This window comes from Nicotiana tomentosiformis, chromosome 3 (genome assembly GCF_000390325.3).
Source record: "Nicotiana tomentosiformis chromosome 3, ASM39032v3, whole genome shotgun sequence".
NCBI lineage: Eukaryota > Viridiplantae > Streptophyta > Magnoliopsida > Solanales > Solanaceae > Nicotiana > Nicotiana tomentosiformis.
The window spans coordinates 67,212,109-67,234,159 of NC_090814.1; the positions used below are offsets into that span (position 1 = coordinate 67,212,109).

At 33.8% G+C, this 22,051-nt stretch overlaps 2 protein-coding genes across 6 annotated transcripts; one reads left to right on the forward strand and one right to left on the reverse strand.

The window, feature by feature from the left end:
* Positions 1-279: 279 nt before the first annotated feature.
* On the reverse strand, positions 280-4,917 carry LOC104090992 (UDP-xylose transporter 3-like). The gene is made up of 8 exons (XM_009596223.4): positions 4,568-4,917; positions 4,326-4,484; positions 3,416-3,600; positions 3,246-3,313; positions 2,655-2,787; positions 1,098-1,259; positions 741-1,010; positions 280-661 (listed from the first exon to the last, which is right to left on the reverse strand). The coding sequence occupies exons 2-8, from the start codon at positions 4,444-4,446 to the stop codon at positions 545-547; spliced, it is 1,056 nt and encodes a 351-aa protein (XP_009594518.1). The 5' UTR covers positions 4,447-4,484; positions 4,568-4,917; the 3' UTR covers positions 280-544.
* Positions 4,918-10,012: 5,095 nt separating this feature from the next.
* LOC104090991 (reticulon-like protein B16) lies at positions 10,013-16,992 on the forward strand. Of its 5 annotated transcripts, XR_011414752.1 has the most exons (7): positions 10,020-10,229; positions 10,295-10,466; positions 11,189-11,369; positions 11,474-11,615; positions 12,565-12,634; positions 16,465-16,728; positions 16,830-16,992. XR_011414752.1 is itself a non-coding variant. In XM_009596222.4 (6 exons), exons 2-6 carry the CDS (start codon positions 10,448-10,450, stop codon positions 16,626-16,628), a joined length of 576 nt encoding a protein of 191 aa, XP_009594517.1. In that variant the 5' UTR covers positions 10,018-10,229; positions 10,317-10,447; the 3' UTR covers positions 16,629-16,992. The 5 variants fall into 5 exon arrangements, 4 of the variants coding, with proteins under 4 accessions (XP_070053172.1, XP_009594517.1, XP_009594514.1 ...); XM_009596222.4 differs by having other exon boundaries at positions 10,018-10,229; positions 10,317-10,466; positions 16,465-16,992; XM_009596219.4 differs by having other exon boundaries at positions 16,465-16,992.
* Positions 16,993-22,051: the final 5,059 nt, after the last annotated feature.

Here is a 22,051-nt window from a genome sequence, read left to right on the forward strand (position 1 = left end):
GGGGCAAAGGAACTAACACAGGTCACCAAAGCCCTAGTAGCCCCAGGGGATACTAGGATCCCTTTGGGTTCTCTTTGAGTTATTTACATATTTGTATAATGGATCACCTATTATGCAGAAAAAGTTATGTTTCACCAATTAAAATGACAAAATTATATGCTGGATTTGACTAAGAAGCATCAAATGGAAACAAATAAAAGCATGCTTATTGGGGAGAAGCTGCTTAAAAATAAGAAATATGCTATAAGTGATAACATTATTCAGCTAGAACTCAAATAATTTCTAAGCAAATCACTTTTACTATGCTTCAAATATTCTAATTATACAAGGAACCAGGGAAGTAAATGCATTGCTTACAACAGAATAATGGTGACATCTCAAATCTAGACTTTCATACTGCTATCCAAATGGGCGTTTTTTGTTACTCATACGATTCTGAAGCAGGGGAAGCATTGTTGCAATTGCATAAGTCCCATGGTGAATTGTCAATTTCATCATAATTCAGATTGATGCATCTTGGAATGCTAAATAAGAATCGCAATCTTCAAGCATTTAAGTCCTTGTCTGCTTTTCTAATTGGGGCTATCGGCAGAGCTACATCATCTATTGCACCAACTCCTTTTTCCAGGCCTATTAGAGGATCAGATTCACCTTCCTTTGTCTGTATCATTTAAATGAAAAAAGAAGTGATGACAATAGTTGCATGATGCATTTGATAGAACAAAAATATCACGTCATACCTGAAGTTGTACCGATACTTCTGCAGTTTTTTTCTGACCTTCGCGGCTGCAATAATATGAATAGAGAACCATTCCTATCAAAGCAACAAGGATTCCAAGAATATTCCTCCAGTTGAATGGGTCATGAAGTAAGATATACCCAAAAGCTAATACTAGACAGGTTTTGAGATGGCCAAGGACTTGGTAGGTGACAGGGGATGTCTTTCCAATCACAAGGAATGTGCTAAAGTTAACAGAGACTGCGATCAAGCAGGAGAGGGCAATGAAAACCTGTAATTATAAAAATGAATCAGGTATGGGACCATACACATCAGAACAGCAGTAAATACATTGTCAAAGAAGGGTTTATAATGTTACCAGCACTTGTGGTGTATATCTGAAGGCAAATACATTTTGCTGAGTCAAAAACTTATCCAGAAATGGACCAGAGATGAACAAAGTCATGGCTTGGTATGGACTAGATTGATACAACAGTTGTGTTGAAGAAACCTTGAACTTCTTCTGGATGGTATTGGTCATCTGAACGAAGCTAATTAAGAAATAACTAGTAGAACATATTCATGGACCACGGCAAATATATGTCTTAAAAGACCTAGCTTTCGAAGAGAATTGATTTACAAACTTTTCCATATTATGTTTTGATGCGAATAACATAGGTGACAAGCTATGAATGTCGAGACGATCAAAATTATTAATAAAATTGAAGGAAATGCAGCTCCAAAAGACAGCAGGTATAACAAAGCAAGTTATAAGTTCGAGGTCGGTTACATAGATAGCATTAAGATTTTGCATCTTCCTCCACATTAGAAGCTAATCATGAAAACTGATAGCATGAAGAATGCATCCCTGCGGCGCCTCCGCTGCACCTAAGAGTGTGACCTAGTGATCAATGGAGTGGGGGAAGAACCATGAGGTCTCAGCTTAAATTCCAATGGAGGAAAGAAACACCAGGTGATTTTTCCCTTCTAAGACTTGGTGGGCAGAGTTACCCGGTACCTGTACTGGTGGGAAGTAATAGCTACCATGTGGAATGAGTCGAAGTGCACACAAGCTGGCCCGGTCACCACCATCATCACAAAAATAAAAAGGAATGCATCCCTCACTAGTCCGCAGTTAAGTCAAAGTCCTCTATTAAACGAAAATCACCATATCTGATCCTTATACAGGTTGACGCAGTGTTCTTAAGAGGGAAAAGCACGAAAAAGTGACAATCTCCATGGGGCTTGAATGGAAAAGCAAGAAGTGAAGCACACAATCTACAAAAATTAAAAAACATTTAACATTAAAAAACATTTAACCATTGTTGTTTTTCGTTGTTGATTACCTTACTATCTTATTGTTTTTATTCTGCTTTTATATGGCCTTTTGATACTGTCCCTTCTTGTCTATATTTTCATTAATGTGGTGCTTATACTTTCCTGAGTCGAGGGTCTATTGGAAACATCCTCTCTATCCTCACAAGGTAAGGGTAAGGTCTGCGTACACACTAACCTCCCCAGACTCCACGGTGTGGGATAATACTGGGTATGTTGTTGTTGTTGTTGAATATTTTTATAACCAAAAAAATGAAATATATATATGGAAATCTTAGTACTATAATGCTTGCATTAGGGTAGGTTGTCTACATCACATCCCTTGGGGTGCAACTCTTCCCCGGACCCTGCGTATATGCGGGATACCTTGTGCACCGGGGTGCTCGACCCTTATGACTATCAACTTCTCGAAGTTGAGATTCAATGAACCGACCTCTTCTCGTGGGGATCACTTCGTGTGTAATTGTTCGAAGGACATGACTTCACTCATGAAGTGATAACCCTTCGCTTACTATTGCTTCATCGCTTGAAATGTGAAAAATGAGTACGAAAAGGAGTGCAAAACAATGAAAATGAGGAGCTAGCTACTTCAGAAGGATACAATTTGAGCAACACAAGTCGTAAGAATAGCAAGGAGTGACAAGATAGAGCCCAAGAAGTTCAGTTGTAGATCTGTTACAGTTGCAATTCCAACACCCAAAAGAAGAACGCAAAGAGAGAGTTGAATGCTCCGACTGTAATAATGAAGAGAAGTTTCAAGTTAAATCACAAATAGAGAAGACGACGAATCTACCAAACCTAGCAGAAAATTACATAGCAAAAAGCAAATTCCATTAGTGTCAATATAACAAAACCATGAGTAGAAGCTATAGCACCCTTGAACACCTTAAAACAATCAGTTGTTTGTTTATGGAAACATGATTCACTCTTTATATGTTTCGCTGAGTTTGGTGGTTCTAATCTGAGTTAACCGTACCAAATCATGATGTCAAGACTGACAAGTGAATTAACTTATCCTGGTAGTTTATGCAACTTTAGGTGTTATCCAGATCATGTTTTAGCCAAAGTTGTAGTGTGAAGGAAAATGTAGCAAATCAAAGAAAATGCATCAATCAAAACGTCGCTTAACCCAATAAAATTGATCAAGCAACCTGAATTTCTTTTTTGTTGTTGTTGAGAAAGATAAACTAACCTGAATTTCTTGCTGAGGAATAGTGTCTCTAATAGTACAGTGCATGGAATGATTGCAAGCTTCGTCATCTAGCACATTTAGAGATAAAGCTTGAGGTTCAGAATTCATTAGGCAGAATGGACATTTATATTTGAAATAGTGATGAAGGTGGATGAAGGCAAAGAATGTACCTGATAAAAACCAACAGAATTGAAACCAAGGCTAAGGTTTAGCAAACCAATTGAAATTCCATTGAGAATACCAAATCCAACTACAGTTCTTGGATCAAAAGGTTTGTGTTCAAATAACTTCATCCATAGCGCCACATGGAGGGAGCAAAAAGTGACTAGTAGATGCCAGCTTGTCAAAGTTGTAGCTGCCATAAAACAAAGTTTACCGAGTACATTATCATATCCTCTCTATCTCAGACTTGGAATAAGCGAATTAAAACCTGTAACAGCCACTACAGCCCAATTTGAAAATCTAGGTAAACAGTAGAGGCTCCTTAAGTGGTTCAAGCATGAGTTTTGCAACCACAAAGTGATATTAAATGCAGTTTATAAGTTCGAGACTATAAACATTCGTCGTAACTATTAACTAAGAAATCCAACCACAGATTTATTGAAATACAATACTGTCGAGGGAGGATTAACTTAATTTTCACCCATTGGTGATTGATACAGCTACTATCATGCCAGGATAACTTTTTATCTTATAAAAAACCAGAAACGGGTAATGCATGACATAAAACAGAAGCATATTCAACTTCACACGGCAGAGGCGGATCTAGGATTTAAACATTATGCAGAGTCGAGTTCGGATTCAACTAGAACTCAATTGATTTACTGGGTTGGAATCCATTATATGTACTTAGTGAATTTTTAACACATGCATAGGGTCCGATCAAAGCTACTGGTTCGGATGAGCTCTGGATTGGAAAGTATATAGTCTGGCAAAAGCTATGGTATCAAATTAGCAGAAAATTAATCAATTATTCAATATTTACGCTTCGATTCAAGAATCAAATATGACGAGCACCTTTTGGAAATGTTGATCAATTATGGGAAGCAGAACTTAACCAAATGTCGAAATTTAACTCACCAAAACGGAAACCTAAAGAGCTCATAAGCGCTTTATTGCATATCACAATCGATACTGACGAAACAACAGACAGAGACAAAGCTCCAATTGTCCCTAGCTGAAAACGCTTGCTCTCACTCATCCTTCCTTCAGCTACAGCTGTCTGCCTCCGCTCTTTATCTAGATCCAACAACAAAACAAACATAAGTAATCAAATGAAAGAATCAGCCAATTTACCAAATGAAGAGTGCACTAAATCTCACATCTTAAATAAATTCCAAAACTCAGCAGCAAATTTGATCAAAACACAGCTAAAATCCTTCACGCGCCCACTTTTAAGCTCTGTGCGTAAGATCCGATCGTACAATATCTGAGAATATTTTCAACTTCAATTTTTGGGCAAATAAAAAGTTGGGCAGTGACTATAGTCAGTTGCAACTTGCAACAACAGTTTGGTGCAAGCTCACCAAACCGTGTATAACACTGAGTTTGATGTATTTTCTAATGTGGAAATGTAAATTACATATGTATGCATATATCTCAGTCAAAATCTGAGAAAGGAAGTGATGGGAAAGAAAGAAGTTGAAGGGACGTGCTTGCTTCTTCAAGAGACAATAACCCAATTAGTCCCTTAATCTTAAATGTTGGTTGGTTTGATCCTTAGAGTTTGACACTTAGCATATAGAGTCCACCTAGTTTGGAATGCTTATGTTACTTTGTGGTCCCAACATTTAATGATGTCTTACGGCCTAAATTATTCTCTTAAAATTCATAAGTTAGACTAAATTTATACTTCAAGTTTTACTCTGGCCATCAAAAATATCCAGTAGCTTCTGTCTAGATCTTGAATTTGTGTTAAAAAAATTTACATAATATATATAAATAATATATTCAGAACTCGATAAACTATCTTTTCTAAAATTCAGAATTCACAAACTCAAAATTCTAATTCCGCCTATGTTAATCTAAGAACGCTTTTAGTATATTCATGAATGGTTTTCACCTCATCAATTATGTGGATTTGCTGCTTCTTTTTTGGCAGCTTTTGAAATAAATAGTACTAATGTAATTTGGGGACCCTCTCTTGATCAATGTTTTAAAAGGCGTGGGCGTAATGCGAGTCGTTTTACATATATCTCAGCGAGGCGTAAGCCCCGAGGCACGAGGCATAAGCCCCATAGGTATTTAATTTTTAACATTTTATAAAATAATATAATTACAGTAAATATTTATAAACAAGTAAAATTGTATAAAAATTAAAGAAAACTATATATATATATATATATATATATATATATATATATATAGATGTGCTTCATCCCCACAAAAAACTAGACAAAACGATCTATTATACGCTACTTAGAAGCGCAAGTAACTTAAGTCGAAAAGAATAAAGTTTTTTACATAGAGGAACAAAAAGGATGACTAAACTGGAATTTAAACTTTGAACTTGCTGCTATGAAAGAGAATTGAGTTTTCTTTGTATTTGTAAAAAAAATAATTGAATATTCGTTGCTTTTGGGAGATATTAGCAGACTAGCGGACAAGATAAAAAAATTAAAAAGACTATGAATTAGAGTTTCAATCAATAAAAAAGGTCTTGACTTTTAAATTTAATACATTTCAGTTCCTTTTTTAAAACTTTTGAGTAATTACCAAGCTGAACTTTGAGAATTTGGGTATTATATGAAACACTTATTCAACAAATTTTATTTTTATTTGAAAAAATCTTTGGGGCTTACGCCTCACTAAAAAAACGCGTCTCAAACGCTCGGGCGTACACCCCGAATTGCTTGGCGTACGCTTTTTGAAACTTTCGCCCAACACCGTCGCCGTTGAGCGTGTCTTGAGTGCCTTCCCTTCGGAAACCAACTAAGGCAACTCCGAACACCATGGAAACTTCGCTGACTTTATCATCAACCTTGATTTCGCTACGCTCAATAAGAACCCGGAATAGCGGAAATAGGTTCGTGTTCCGCTTCCAAAGTCAGTCGTCTTTGCCCAAGTGTGAACTGCAGACGACTCTCCAGTGGTTCCATTCCTTCTTACTGTACTTCTGGGTCAACCCAACCCGAATGGGAAGAAGAGGGTCAGCCAAACTGCGGTCCACTTTGTACGTTTGCTGAGCAGACCACTCAGGCATTTTAGAAAAGGGAAGGGAACTTCTCACCCCGAGGGAGGCGGGAAGCGGTAGCTTCTAGAATGGAAGCTTCTCCTTTACTTTTTTAGAGCGTATCGCTATTTTGAAATAAAAAAAAGGTTTATGGATGAAGTAATCGGAATGACAAGTGGTTACGGTTGCGGAAAGCGGAGAAAGTCGGGAACCGTCGGTTACCTTTTGAATCAAAGTAGCGACAAGCCGAGTATTACGACTACAGGGGGAGAAGCAAAGCTTCGTAGACAGCTTCGCTTCCTCCTCGCTTCTTTCCCTGATGCATGTGAGGGTAAGGGAAGGAAGTCTCTTTGGCACGTATGAGTAGCTGTCACGAATCGAAGTTTCAAAAGCCAAAAGAGAGATTTTCCGACAAGAAAAAAGTTGGTTGAGACACGGGATGATAGGGCGGGCGGCCGACTTTCGGTACTTTCTGCCAACTCGATTTCAATACTAAGTAAGCTCCTCATCGCATAAGTAAGAAAGTTCAGCTACAGAGGGTAAAGAGAGGGGCGGACGAGAGTTCTAATAATTCTCTTCCTTCCATACAGGTCTGCGAGCGTCCCATCTTTTTCTTACTTGAATGAAGAAAGACAGAACCTCTCTTTTCGGCCACAGCCAGCAGTTCGCTTTCCACTTCCGAATACCAAAGAGCGATTGAGAGAAGAGCAGTACGTAGGACTTAAAAAGAGGGTTCCTTCCTCTCTTCACTCTCCGAATTTCGATCCTCACCTTTCTGGTGCCAAAGGCCTACCCTTCCACTTTACAGGAAGTTCTAAAGGAAGAAGTCGAAAAGGAAAAGAAAGTCACCTTTCCTGCCAACCTCCTGGCTTTATTACACTTCTCTTGATGGAACAAAGTTAATCACCAATTCACCATTAATGGCCTTAATACATGTGAAACTGGAAATATGGATCTAAGCTCCGTACGTTCCTTTCCTTCCCATTGATCACATAACGTGCTATTGAATCTCCTATGTAATTATTTTCTTTTGACTAGCAAGAAAATATTATCTAATTGTTTCCATTCTTTGCTATTGAAATTAATACTTTGGAAGAAGTATCTTTTTTTGTCCTCAAACTAGTGCAGTGAGTGCTTCGTTAGCTCATACACAAATTTGGAGAAAGTAATTTTTCTCTAAGCTGCAACCCCTATCCTTGAGTTTAATAAACATAAAAGTTAAGTAGCATCAGTTCGATTTAAATTGATTCATCTAAATTGTATTCATTTTTCCCTTATGCTTCATTATTGCTCTTTTTGTGGGAAAAAAATGAAACCATATATAATAGAACTCTGACCTTATAATATACACAAAACTTAAAAGTATAAGCTTACTATATATAGTCACACTTATGCATAATAGTCATTCTATATAACAACAATAGACTATATAGGTCAAATTTTTTTTGAAATCAAAATTTTATGTTATGCTATAATATATGTTCTCAGTAACAATAATTTACTATAACAGTAAAAATTAATCGAAATAAACAAAGATGTTATAGAGAGATTTAATTATACTATATCTACTTTTTGTCTGAGATAGTCATTTTTATTCGGATAATAAAGTTTAAGTGAGCAATTACACTTGCCTTGTCATTTAATTAATGTCTCTTTTGCTAATTAATAATAAATTGTGGCTTCATTATACTTGAATTTGCATATATATATATATATATATATATATATATAAAACTCTTTGATAAAGAAGATGGTGAGTTTCACGATTTTTCATATTAAGGTAGGACACAACATTTTTAATAGAATTCAGCTGTAAAAGTTTGAAATGTTTAAATGTTAGACAATTAATATTATTTGAAGAATTATGGAGAAAACCTTTTTCTTGAACACACTTCTGCTTCTAGTATAAAGTTAAAAGCATGATGAAAATGCTTATGATTAATGGGATTACAATGATAATGGACAGAAGTGCCCTGAAATTAACTTAGGAGGACATTTTGTGATTAGTGTAATATGTGAGCAATGTATTTATTTATAACATGTTTGGCCAAGCTTCTCCCAAGGCTAAAAGTATTTTTTTCTTCTAAAAAGTACTTTTTTCACAATTTGAGTTATGTGGCCAAGTTTTTTTTTATGGGGGAAAACTTGTTTTTTGAGAAGAAGAATAAACACTTTTTGAGAAGCAAAAAAAGTAACTTCTCCCTAGAAGCAAAAGTAATTTTGACTTTTTTTCTTATTAAAAATACACTTAGTAAAATATAATATACCAAAATAACCTTACTTATTCTAAACCTAATGCCTAGGATATTAATGTATAAATATTTTTTTTATTTTAATGATAACTTTCTAATATATAGTGACTTGTGTAGTGAATGTTTTTATATTTGTAGAATAATTTTTTGATATATTTAAATTATCTTGAAAGAGTTAAAGTGCTTTTTAATTTTATTTTCATTTTTACTTAAATAAAATAAATTTTTAATTATTATCTTTATTAATAAATTTTTGAGATTATTTATTTACTTATATAATATTAACTATCAAGTAAATCTTTTCATTTCCTTATTTGTAATTTGATACTTAAAAGTGCTTTAATTTAACTAAATATAAATTATTACTCAAAAATACTTTTTAGATTGATTAATCAAACACAAATTGCTTCTCTTTAAAAGAATTTCTCTGAAAAACACTTTAAAAAAATAATTTTTAAAATAAACTAATTTTTTCAACTTGTCCAAACAGGCTAACTCGGAAAAATGAAGAAAAATTTGGTCACTTTTCTCTTGTGGTTGTTGAAACACCATCAGCTATCGGACCAATGACCCTAAATTACTAAGTGAAAAAAGGACTCTTTATATTTAGTTGTTAATAAAAAGGACTAAATCAAGTCAACTCATACACTTGTCATTTGGTAGGATGCATAGAATTTAATTGTTAATAAAAAGGACTAAATCAAGTCAACTCAAACACTTGTCATTTGGTAGGATGCATAGAGAAAATAATGCATGCATTAGTTTTTGGTATTATTAATTGTTTGTTTGATATACTTTTTTAACTTATGTATTATTAATGCAAGTATTAGTTATACAATATATTTGGTATTATATTATGTATAATTAATACATAGCAAATCATGGTATTAGTAATACCAAAGCTATTAATACATACATTAGCATTGTTAAAAATAAAATTGTACTTAAAATTCCTTAAAGTTAAAGAATATGGAGGGCATTTTTATAAACAACTCATTTTCTTAAAAATTACAATGTATTTTAATTTTTAATACACCACAAAAAACTGTAAATAAGAAATATTCTTTGCATAACTAATCATTGTATTACTAACCCATATATTATTAATCCATATATTATTAATATAACTTATTTAACATTATTCGCATACACCGTGCCAGACGACCCCTCAAAGGAGCAGCTGGTGTTATTTTTACCGCATATTCAGCGCTGATGAACGTGGATTGCGTTTTTTCTTTCTCATTTACAGATATGAACGCGGAGTGGGTGAAAAAAAAAACAAATACTACTACTCCATAAACGCTGTGTAAAAATAATTAAAAAATCTCGGAGCGTGAAAGTCATTCACTGATCGCGCGTAAAGAGATCATTTAATAAAACCGCCGCATCCACGTCATAATTACTCCCACATCGATATCGTTTCTCATTGTAATCTCCGATTGGTTCGTTGAAGATTCAAACGGCAGCAGAATTTTAACAAAATTAGCCATCAAAAGCCCCTTTAATCATGATTATATACTAATCCATACCCTACGAAGGTCAGGTTTAGTTTAGCTACAGGTATGTGAATTTCTCCTATTTTTATATGAATTTGACGGTTTCGTATGATACTGAATGCGTTACAGTGAAATTGAATGGAGAATTCAGAGGATCTTTGCAACATAGAAGGGAACGGAGATGGAAGAGGCAATAACGGAGCTTGCTGTGCTCCGTCAACATCATCGGCGGCGGCGAGCTCTACGTACAAGTTGTTCGGCCGGCAAACCTCTTTTCATCAGATGATGGGCGGCGGAAAAGGTAAATTCCCCTATTATTTTCCTTTTTTCAAGTCATACACATAATTTTGGAGAATTAAATGAACTCACACTAAGTCTGCTGTTTAGTTGAACTGTTACGCCGAGTTACATAGTGATGAAGCTGTTATTTTGTCTTTTATCTTAACACAAAAATATTTTCATATAGCTTTGATCAAGTATGAATTCTGATCCTTAAGTTTATGGTTTTATATTAGCTTAGCAATATAGAATATGTAATTTATGACCCCGAGGAATAAGATTGGGAGCATGAGAAGTGGAAAACCATTGTTGTATATGATTCTGTTTTATGTTCATGCCGGAAATGCCCGGCACTATGGCCCTGCAGCTTTAGTGTTGAACTTTGTTTTTATTCATGATAGTGTAGTAAACTGGAATTGAACTGCTCCTGTTATTACTGGTAGATTCACTTTCTGCGAATGTTTTCGCTCCTGCCTTGTATGAGGGATGTGCTCTAAGACTAGATTTGGGAATTGGAACTCAATCAGTGTATGAACCGGCATTCTAACGAAGGCTTAGTTATGTTTCACGACAATCTCAACGTCTGTTACCTTCATTTCTTCCTCCACTTCCTCCTTGATAAATACATTAGTTATCTCATTGTCAGTGTTGAGTGTTTTACATTTTCGTTAATTCAGTCTTCTGCAAGTTCATTCTTGCTGCTCGATGACTTGTAGACTTACTTGTTATTTCACTTGGTATAAGCTGCTGATGTTATATTATGGAGGCGGAGGCGTGTCTCTTTTGGCATAATTGTTGCTGCTACAGTCGCATGGCTCATCTTTGAGTATTCAGAGTTACCTTTCTTATCAGTTTCTTCTGATGTCTTGCTGATTCTGATTGTTCTGCTCTTTCTCCGTGCAAACTATGCTGCCTTCAGGAAGAAGTATTATTCTCATACACATCTCACTAATGTGTTTATATTATCTCTTTCTGTTTTCGTTCTCCTGTGGTGAAGTCCAACTGATTTCTCTTTTGTATCTTCGACAGACAACTCCCAACATTACCAGAGTTAGTCTTGTCAGAAGAAATGGTCAATAATGCTGCGGCATCATTTCGGGTCAAAATCAATTATATGCTACTCATGGCTCATGATATCACTCTTGGCAAAGATTTCAAACTCTTCTTCAAGGTTAGTGCTTATTAAGCATGAGGGCACTATTCTTTATCCCAGAAGCGGAAAAAAAAAAAGAAGGCATGAGGGCATGATTAATGTGGTAAATTGTCTCTGACAATGACAAAGAAATTAAACTGTGACCTCCAAAAAACATAAACGATGACCTCCAATTGGTCATTTAAGTGTTTCGAGCAAATGCAGAAACTCAAGAGAGAACTAGAATTGACCTGGAAGCATGATGAGAAAGAGAAAGGGCCATTATTGTTATGTAATGCATTAACTTTCACGGTAACAAAATGGAGGATGTTCCACTAACTCTGTAACATTGGTTGCAGATGACCAGTAATATTTTGCTTTCCCTCAACAATTATAAGGTGCTTATGAATCTCGGTGTATCGTAGTTTGACACATTTCATGGCGAGTAGTAAGTATTACCTGAGGATGAGGGAATTTCTGGAACATAATCTGTGCCTTTAGTGCCACAACTGGCTTCATCTCCTTTCTGGTTTGTATGCAATAAGTTATCCACCTTGACTCTATCAAGGTGGATATCACTGTTATCCACTGCCGTAGACAGTAACAGAGCCAAAAGATGGAATAAGAAGATTCAGAGAAAGTGTAAAAATGTCACTCCTAAGATATAAACCTATGTCAATGGGATTCAATAGTTTATTTATATATAAAAAAATTGCTTTTAGCCTTTTTGCATAGTGCAATTTTCGGCAAAGTGGATTCAATTGAACCCCCTTCACCAAAGGTAGTTGCGCCCTGGCTGTAGATCTACCCATAGTAGCTGCTGATGGTTTAACTTATGGTTGTGGTTATCATCTCTTAAATGTTGCCTCTTACTTTGTTCTAGGGTACGTGTTACCTCTTACTTTGTTCTAGGGTACAATTCTAGGTTATAATTTTGACAAATGATAACGCATAGAGCTGAGTTAGCCAAATTTTGACATGTTTGCAGGTAGTTATTATTCTCTGGCTTCTATCTGTTATAGGAAGCCTAATATCTTTCTTCACGCTTGCATATATAGGTATGTGCCGGTTTCATTACTTGACTTGTATATCTTGATGAATCATTAAGGATATATGTGTTCCCTGAATTTATTCTTCCCTACACTTTTATCGCTTATATCTTGCTGTATTTGAGGTCTTATGTACTTAGAGACTCTAATTTGCTAATAGATTGATGGGAATTTATATGGAGAGAAAGAGTGACTTTCATATGATATTCATTTACATAGAGAAGACATATGATAGAGTAAGAAAAGTTCTTTGGTGCATGTTTGATGAAAACCAAAATATATAGAAGTATGAATACCTTAAAGAACATGTATGAGGGAGTGATTACGTGTTTGAAAAGCGTTGCAGGAGATATAGAGGTATTTCTTGTATCTATGGGTTTATATTAGGGGGTTTTATTGAGCTTGTACTCGTATTCCTTAGTCATGGATGATCCAACTAATAGTACAAAGAATGAGGTTTTATGGTGCATGCCATATTGCCATTTGTGGATGAATTGTATTAATTGACAGAACTACTGAGGGAGTCAACCAAAAGTTGAAATTTACGGAAGCACTTTAGAGAATAATAATTTTAGGATAAGTATAAATAAGACATAATGTATGCAATAAATTTAGCTTCGGTGAGAAGAATGAAGGTGAAGTGAGATTAGACGGGATTGTGGTGCCTACAATTAGACAATTCAAATGTCTAGGCTCAGGCTTTTTATGAATGGCATGATATATGAAGAAGTAACACAAATTTAATGGTCCTACATTGTAAGCAGAATATTGATGGAACAGGATGATTGGCTATGACTGGGAAAAGAACTAGAGTTTTCTTGGTAAATTCTTTTACCGAACTTTATTGAATAGAGGAACGCAATATTCCTATACCTATCAGTTTGGTTTCCTGGAGCCCCAAGGAATGTATGCTTTTTCACTCGGCTGTAAAAAGCTACGTTGCTCGACTCTCCGAAAATGTTGCCGGGTGTGTGTCGGATCTTCCAAAAGTAGTGCATTTTTGGAGGATCCGACACGGATGCGGCATCATTTTGAAGAGTTAGCGCAAGATAGGTAAAAAGGAGATTCTTGAGCGAAAGACTTGAAAAAGAAGAGAACTGCATATGTCAGTTGGTTCTACATATACAATAATTAAGATGTTGACCATTTACTGTTACACTGTCAGATCACAAGCCAGCTATGATTGACTATGCTGAACTCTTTCGAAATACTATAGTCAATGGTAGTTACAGATGTTTGTTCAATTAGGCCTTTGGACGAAGGAAAAAAAGGTTTTTGAATGGATCAATGGATAGAGAACACTTTTAACTATCGAAAAAAGGCTAGATAACACTTTTGTAAAATGAGAGCACATCTTTTTGTTCCTAGAAAAATTTTGGAACACCTATGAAGTCCCTGTTAGTGTAGATGATTGGGTGCTCTTTAAAGTGAATCATATTTTTGTAAGGCTTTGCATAATCCTTTTATCCCATTCTGTGTAACATTGTGAGAACAACAATGTTATACGAGAGTGAATGCCTTTTATTTATTTATTTATTTATTACAACAACAACAACAACATACCCAGTGTAGTCCCACAAGTGGGATCTGGAGAGGGTAGAGTGTACGCAGACCTTACCCCTGCCTTTAGAAGGCAGAGACGCTGTTTCCGGAATACCCTCGGCTCAGGAAGGAAAAAGATAAGGGGCAATACAAGCAAACCAATCTGACAATCGAAGTGAAAGTACAAAACTAACACTAAATAATGCAATAAGAAAACCGAAAATAAAGTCAGCACCAAGTAATAACAGAAGTCTAGGAATATGAAAAAACACGAATGACACTAAATGATGTATCAAAGTTACTGCTACAAACAAGAACAACACTCGGCTACCTAACCCTTTACCTTTATACTCAACCTCCACACCTTCCTATCCATGGTCATGTCCTCAGTCAGTTGGAGTAGCGTCATATCTTGCCTAATCATCTCTCCCTAATATTGCTTCGGCATGCCTCTGCCTCTCCGGTGACTCTCCAACGCTAGCCTCTCACACCTCTTTACCGGAACATTAGTGCCTCTGCTCTTCACATGCCCGAACCATCTAAGTCTCGCCTCCCGCATCTTGTCCTCCACAGGGGCCACGCCCACCTCGTCCCGGATAACTTTATTTCTAATTCTATCTAACCTGGTATGCCCGCACATCCATCTCAACATCCTTATCTCGGCCACCTTCATCTTCTGGACATTGGAGTTCTTGACTGGTCAACACTCTGCCCCATACAACATAGTCGGTCTGACCACCGCTTTATAGAACTTACCTTTAAGTTTAGGTGGCACATTCTTATCACACAGAACACCGTAAGCGAGCATCCATTTCATCCATCCCGCCCCAATACGGTGTGCGACATCCTCGTCGATCTCCCCATTCCCTTGTATAACAGCAGTGGTCGGTCCAACTTGCGTGCACCTTGACTAATCCATGGGGTATTCCAGAACCTACTATTCTCTATCAGCATAATTATTGGGTAACTCGGTCCACCAAAACTTAGACAAATGGAAAGAAAATCACCTACCTTTTTTTTTTTTTTTTTCCTCTTGTGGGATTTGAACCTTGGTTCCCATGGTCCATTCTAGCTTCATTAGCCGTTTGGGTCACACCCTTGTTGGTGTTGTTGTTAACTATAGGAGGTGAATGTTAAGAGTTTAAAGCCTGCTATATCCACAAGACAAGAATCACAAAATGCAAATTTCAAGGTGGGTGTGCAATCATATGGGATTGGACAAAATTAGAACTGATTGCATTAGTCAGAGTGTGCAACTATAGAGGGTTAAAATGACAGAAGTCCCTTTAGATAGTTTTGCCATGTCCTATGTATGGTGATGATTGAAGGCACTAAAAGGGAATTAGGTATTTTTAAAATCACATGGAGAGAAGTGCCAGATGTGGATTCTCAGTTATAAAATAATCACATGGAGGAAATTGCCTTAACACGTATAATCTCTCAAGATCAGTTCGGACTTCTCTAAAAAAACATTAAAAAATGGAAAAGGCTTAGTTGTTTTTACATTTGCATTACGTTCTCTGTCTGCTAGAAGTCTTTTCATTCTAGCTAAAGACTTGTATCTCCATGTAGAAATAAATTTGATGATTAGAGAACCCTTGATTTGCCTTAAAGGATAAATTAGTCACTAGTATTGAAATGAAATAGGTTTGAATAGACCGGACTGCACATAGAAGACTTATATAGTCTAACCCCAAATAGTATGAGATTAATGCGCAGCTGATTGATTAGTTACTTCTGTTCGTTTGAGGCTTAGATTTATCATGTTTGCTAAGAATATCTCAAGATTGCATGAATAAATCTTGAAAAGTGTTATGCACTTATCTGGTGTCCCTATGAAACCTCTGAATATTATTTAACTCGGGTGAAAAGTGACAATATGAAATTAATACGCTGAGGTGCATTTCTTTGTTGAATGATTGCACTACACTATTCAGCAATTTTTACTGGTTTCCATGTCCATCCTTATTTGTTGATCCACTGTGAGCAATTCTGAAGATTCCGTCCAGTGATTCAGATGATATTGTCCATCCTTATTTATTGATCCACTGTAAGCAATTCTGAAGATCCTATCCGGATGATATAGTACCACCCCACCTCTATAAACATGCTCTCCATTAGTCGGTCCCATTTTCTGAAAAGAATGTGTTGCTGCTTGCATAGGTTTACTCAAATCATATTTCCCAAAGTTCAACAACAATTTGCATCTGCCATGATTTTGGATTGTATTTTCATACACCACTGTCTGCTTCCAATTCTTATGTGGTGTCTACTTTTGCCTTTGCAATTCCCCACAGGAACAATTATATTCATTACTGTGCCTGCCTTGTATAATAAATTTGAAGACCACGTGGATCGATATGCTGGGAAGATCCACAGGCAGTTTTCAAGGCACTACAGAATAGTGGATGAGAGCATTAGTAGGCTGCCCCGGAGTATTACCAAGGACAAAGAACTATAAAATCTTTTTACCAAGTAGGAGCATGTTGATTTTGATAAAAGAAAGCTCTTAGTTTGGCGTTGGTCCATGAATAAGATGGAACTCGCATTGCATCATTCTGGTTTGTCTCTCCTGATTCTCGTTTGCCACTTGAGCCCTTATTGATTTATCTTGACTCTGCAAATCTTTTCTGTTTCTAAGCTTTTAAGTTGGCTTTGTCAGATAATGAGGGCAATTGTCACCGACTTCTCTGTCCTAGTGGCAGGTGATAGTGCAAAAACTTGTAAACATCTGAGAGTTCTTTCCCTCAAACTTGTTAACTTTGATGGAAACAGCCGCGTTCGGTTATTCACACGTGATAGCAATATATGAGATGTTAATTTGACTTTTGTATCATACAAATTAAAGAAGATAATATTATGATAATAATATATGGTTGGATTAATTAGGAAATGTTAACAAGAAGCTAATTACACTTTTCAGAATTAAATTTGGGAAAATGACACTGTATAGTCACTCTCAAAATAATAGCTGAAAAATTTAGTAGTATATTTTTTGTATAGTTTCTGTAGATATATACATTCTGTATGTTATATACTCCCTTCGTTCACTTTTATTTGTCCACTATTGATTTTGCACTCCTTAAGAAATAATAAATAAAGTGTATAATTTACCATGATACTCTTAATGGATTTGAAAAATAATTTGGAATGAGTAATTAATGCTAAGGGCAAAATAAGAAAAATAAATTATTTTTCTCTTGATATGCGAAAAGTGACAAGTAAAAATGAAAATTTATTTTTAGAATACTTGGCAACTAAAAGTGGACGGAGGGAGTACATATTTTATATACTTTTTCAGCTACGAAATGTAAATAGTTTTCGGCCTAAAAGTGATAATACCCCATTAAATTTTGAGGAAATAACACTAAATGCCTATCACTTCCAAAATATTTACTCGGATTTGCCCATTTGAAAATTAATTACAACTCCTACCTAGGCAATCTAAACTTATTACCCGTAAATTCACTTGCTTTTTCCCTTTTAATTTGCTTTACGTCTTTACCCAACATGAGGGGCAAATTGAAAATGCAAATCTTTTTTTCTTTCTGTTTTATTCTATGACTTGAATTCCAAGACTTCTGACTGCCTCTAACTCTAGGATATATACTGAATGTAGAAACATACATGAATATGGGTATTCACAATGAGCAAGAAGGGACAAGAGGAAGAAGTTGATCGGAGAAACTCTCAGTTAGGGGTGTACAAACCGAACTGGAAAATCGCACCAAACCGAAAAGTCAAACCAAACCGATTAAAAAGCCTGATGATATTTGGTTTGATTTGATTTGGTGTTGAGTAAAAAAATGCGAACCAAACCGACATATAAAATATATAATTTTTTTTTAAAAATGTCTAAAAATATTTGAGATTCTCTTATGGGATGTAATATTTAATAGAATATGAAGTGCTCCATTTTTATTAACTTTAAACAATGTGTTGTACGATAACTTTCTTATCACTGAATCTCTTTATTTTTCCATATTTATTATATTCTTATATCTTTTTCGAATTTGAAGTGATGTTTCGATAATTAAAAATTAAATAGAACATATCATTATTTAGGTATCATATTGATTTTATGTTTAATTATTAAATTCGATTAACTTTGAAAGTGTACATTAATGAAAATTTATTGTCAGACAACTAAGAAAATAACTATCATGTGTTACTAAGAAAATTCTCTCATAAGAATATTTTAATAGATCATATGTTTGTCAATTTTTTTAATTTTTATTAAAAATATATTTACTTATAAAAAATTCAACAAAGTAAGATTGACATATTATTCATGTAACAAAAAAATTCGAAAAATCCGACAAAACCGAACCAATCCAAACCGATGTAAACGGTTTGATTTGGTTTTAGTAAAAATCGAACCAACCTGGTCTATGTACACCCCTACTCCCAGTTGTGCATACCATAATTTTAAAAAGATTGTCCTAATTTTTATCCAGTTGTTATCTTCATTTTCGACTACACATAGTAGCTTACTATTTTTAGACTAATAAAAATATAAAAATAAATAATTAGACTACAATAAGAAGTAATTAAGGAAAATATTAAAATCACTAGATTATTTATTAAAACTTAAATTAATAGAAAATATATTTTTATCAATTTTCCTTTTCTTTTGTAAGTAAAAACAAAATTTATATCTAAAATATGAATTTACTTTTTTGAATTTTTTTTCACAAGAAAAATTCGCTAAAAATATTATAAACATTAAAATATTAAATTTAATGTTAAGTATTTTTTTTTAAAGGAATGAACCAGTCCTCTATGATACCCTAACAATATGTGATATATATCATGTGTGTATCATAAAGGACTAATGAGTATTTTTGAAGAAATAAATCAGTCATCTATGATATCATGTCAGTATATGATATATACCAGTTTGGTATCATAGAGGACTGGGCTCTTTTTTTAAAGAAATAAATAAGTCTTCTATGATAACCTATCAGTACATGATGTATACCACATGAGTATTATAGCGTATTGATGAGTATTTTTCTTTTAAGGAATGAACCAGTCATTTATGATACTATGTCAGTATATTATATATATCATGTGGGTATCATAAAGGAGTGATAGTATTTTTGGGAGGAATGACTCAGTATATGATATATATCATATTGGTAGAGAGGACCGATTATTATTTTTGGGAGGAATGAATCTGCCCTCTATGATATCCTATTAGTATATGATATATACCAGATTGGTATCATAGAGGATTGAGTATTTTCCTGGAAGAAATGAATCAGACTTCTATGATATCATACTCTATTAATATATGACATATACCATATGGGTATCATAAAGGACTGATGAGTATTTTTGGGAGAAATGAATCTGCCCTCTATGATACCCTATCGGTATATGATATATACTATATTGGTATCATAGAGAACCGAGTATTTTGCTTGGAAGAAATAAACCAGACCTCTATGATACCCTATCCGTATATGATATATACTATCTTACTGATATATTATATAGTTTACTACTACATTATAATTAGTATACATACAATAGTATTTCTACAATAATATACTATAATAGTATACAATATACTATAATAGTATATAATATAATGCAATAAAATACTGTAATAGTATATAATATACTACAATAGTATATAATATGTTGCAACAGTATATCATTATAATTAGACCATTTTTTAGATTTTCAAAATTTTCAGGTCCTTGTTCAAATTATAGACGACGTTTTCATGGTGGAGATTTTACAGTAAATATTTTAAATTTGGGTTAAAACTTAGTTGAACTGGAGAAGAAGAATTTATACTGTATACCAAAATGATATATTATATACTATTTTGGTATACAGTTTATTCCAATGATATACTATTACAGTATACCATTTACAATTTGGTTCTTTTTGAATTTTTTAAACTTTTCATTGAGTTCTTTCAATTTTTCAATGGAATTCTCAAGTTTTATTAGTTATTTTCTTCAATCAAAATATTTAGTTTGAAATATTTGATTGAAATTGTGACTAACGTTTGAGTCAATTTGGTAAAAATTCTGGAGTAAATTTTTGAAATTGAGGTTAAAATTGAGTTGAACTAGCGAAGAAGACTAATTTGTACTATATATCAAAATAATATACTATATACCATTTTGGTATATAATATTTAATTTCATAGTGTATAATTTATTGCAACCGTATACTATTACTGTATATGGTATAATATAACAATATAATTAAATTTGGTATTTTTTTAATTTAAAAAAATCAATGGCCCCTTTTTCAAATTTTGTAACAGAGTTCTCGATATCATATATCCAGTCCGTATATGATATATAGCATGTGAGTATCATAGTATACTGCAATTATATACTTTAACTGCTACTAATATATTATATTTGATATACTATATGCTAAAGTAAGTTATTTTTAATAATTAATGTATAAAAAATATAAATAAATAAAAGAACAAAAATAAAGGTGCCAAAAATGTGTGAAGAATTAGATTATCAAAAAAATGAAAGCAAAAAAGAGAAGAGAAAATAGTTATAATGTATAAGTTTCTAATAATTGAATTAAAAAATTAAGAAAAAAAGACAACATGTATATTATACTAGTTATATTAAAAAAGGGTGAACAAATATTTACTTTATCAGTTATCTTTTCTTATTGTATAAAAAAAAGAATAATAAAAAGAGAAAAAAAGTCAATGAAATTAGATTACGAAAAGAAAAAGAAAATAAAATAAAAAAGGAATTGAATGAAATTAGAAAAAGAACAAGAAATAAAGAAAATAAACAAAAAAGAAAAGAAAAGAAAAAATAAATAAAGAAGGAGCCAAAATTGAGTGTGAAATTAAATTATGAAAGTAATAATAATAATAATTTGGGCAAAAAATAAATGAATAGAAAAGAAGAAAAAAGAAAAAAAAAAGAAGAAAACGAGAAAAAAAGAAAAAGAAAGAAAAGAACGAAAGAAGAAAAGAAGCAGAGAAACAAAAAAGAAAAGGAGAAAAAGAGGAAATTATCCACAAAAACTATCATGGGTAGGAAATGTAATTAGTTTGATGGGTAGAAAAGTAAATAGATAGACAAGAGTAAATAATATTATTTTTGTGGGTAATTATGTCATTTCTGGAGATTAGTGAAATCCAGTATAGATTGAAAATGGGAAACGTAATACACATGTTTCTGAAGCAACGAACTTTGACCTGAAAAAAGTATTTTTCAACCGAATATTAGCATTTTCAACTGCACCAAAAATAAAAAGAAGAAGCATTTTCAACAAGAACTTATGCTTTTCCATGATCTACAAATTGTACATTGATTGTGGAATAAAGGATAATGCACCTACACGAAGAATCATAAAAATACTTTTGAAAGCGGGTATATTTGTAAGTTTCATTTCATGTATTGTTTCTCAACAAGAGAACTACAAAAATATTATATCCAAGTTTGCTATTAAACTGAGAGTCGTTGTAACATTAGTATTAATACGTTCTTAGAAAAAAAATGCTTAAAATTAACAGGTTGGAGAGAAATTGAGATTATTCGGATGGTATGGAAAAATCTATCTTTGGCTATACACAATAAATTAACCGAAAAGTTGGTTGATATAAATTTCTTGGAATAGGAAAACATAACCATTGACAACCCTAGACAACATATTGGGAAATTTCATCACTGAAGTTGCAAGTTCAGTAGCATCATTAATTTTATCGCCGTAAACTATATTTTAATATAAAGACATTTTGTAGTTTCATATATTATAAGAAAGGCGTAAAGCAATCTTGGTAAAATAGAGACGGATTAGTGTAACATAGCCTTTCCTTTATCGTATTGGTCATTTGCGTAATGCCAAGCAAAATATTCAGATGAAAGGCAAACATAAACA

Bases quoted from the DNA above. Each gene is read 5' to 3' on its own strand.
- LOC104090992 (XM_009596223.4), bottom strand. From the start codon at position 4,446: ATGAGTGAGAGCAAGCGTTTTCAGCTAGGGACAATTGGAGCTTTGTCT. The intron at 1,260-2,654 runs GTATCCTTCTGA...AGCTTCGTTCAG, and splicing joins CGACTTGTGTTGCTCAAATT to ATGACCAATACCATCCAGAA. The intron at 662-740 runs GTATGACGTGAT...TAAATGATACAG, and splicing joins AAGTATCGGTACAACTTCAG to ACAAAGGAAGGTGAATCTGA.
- LOC104090991 (XM_009596219.4), top strand. From the start codon at position 10,304: ATGGAGAATTCAGAGGATCTTTGCAACATAGAAGGGAACGGAGATGGA. The intron at 11,370-11,473 runs GTATTATTCTCA...TATCTTCGACAG, and splicing joins TATGCTGCCTTCAGGAAGAA to ACAACTCCCAACATTACCAG. The intron at 12,635-16,464 runs GTATGTGCCGGT...AATTCCCCACAG, and splicing joins CTTCACGCTTGCATATATAG to GAACAATTATATTCATTACT.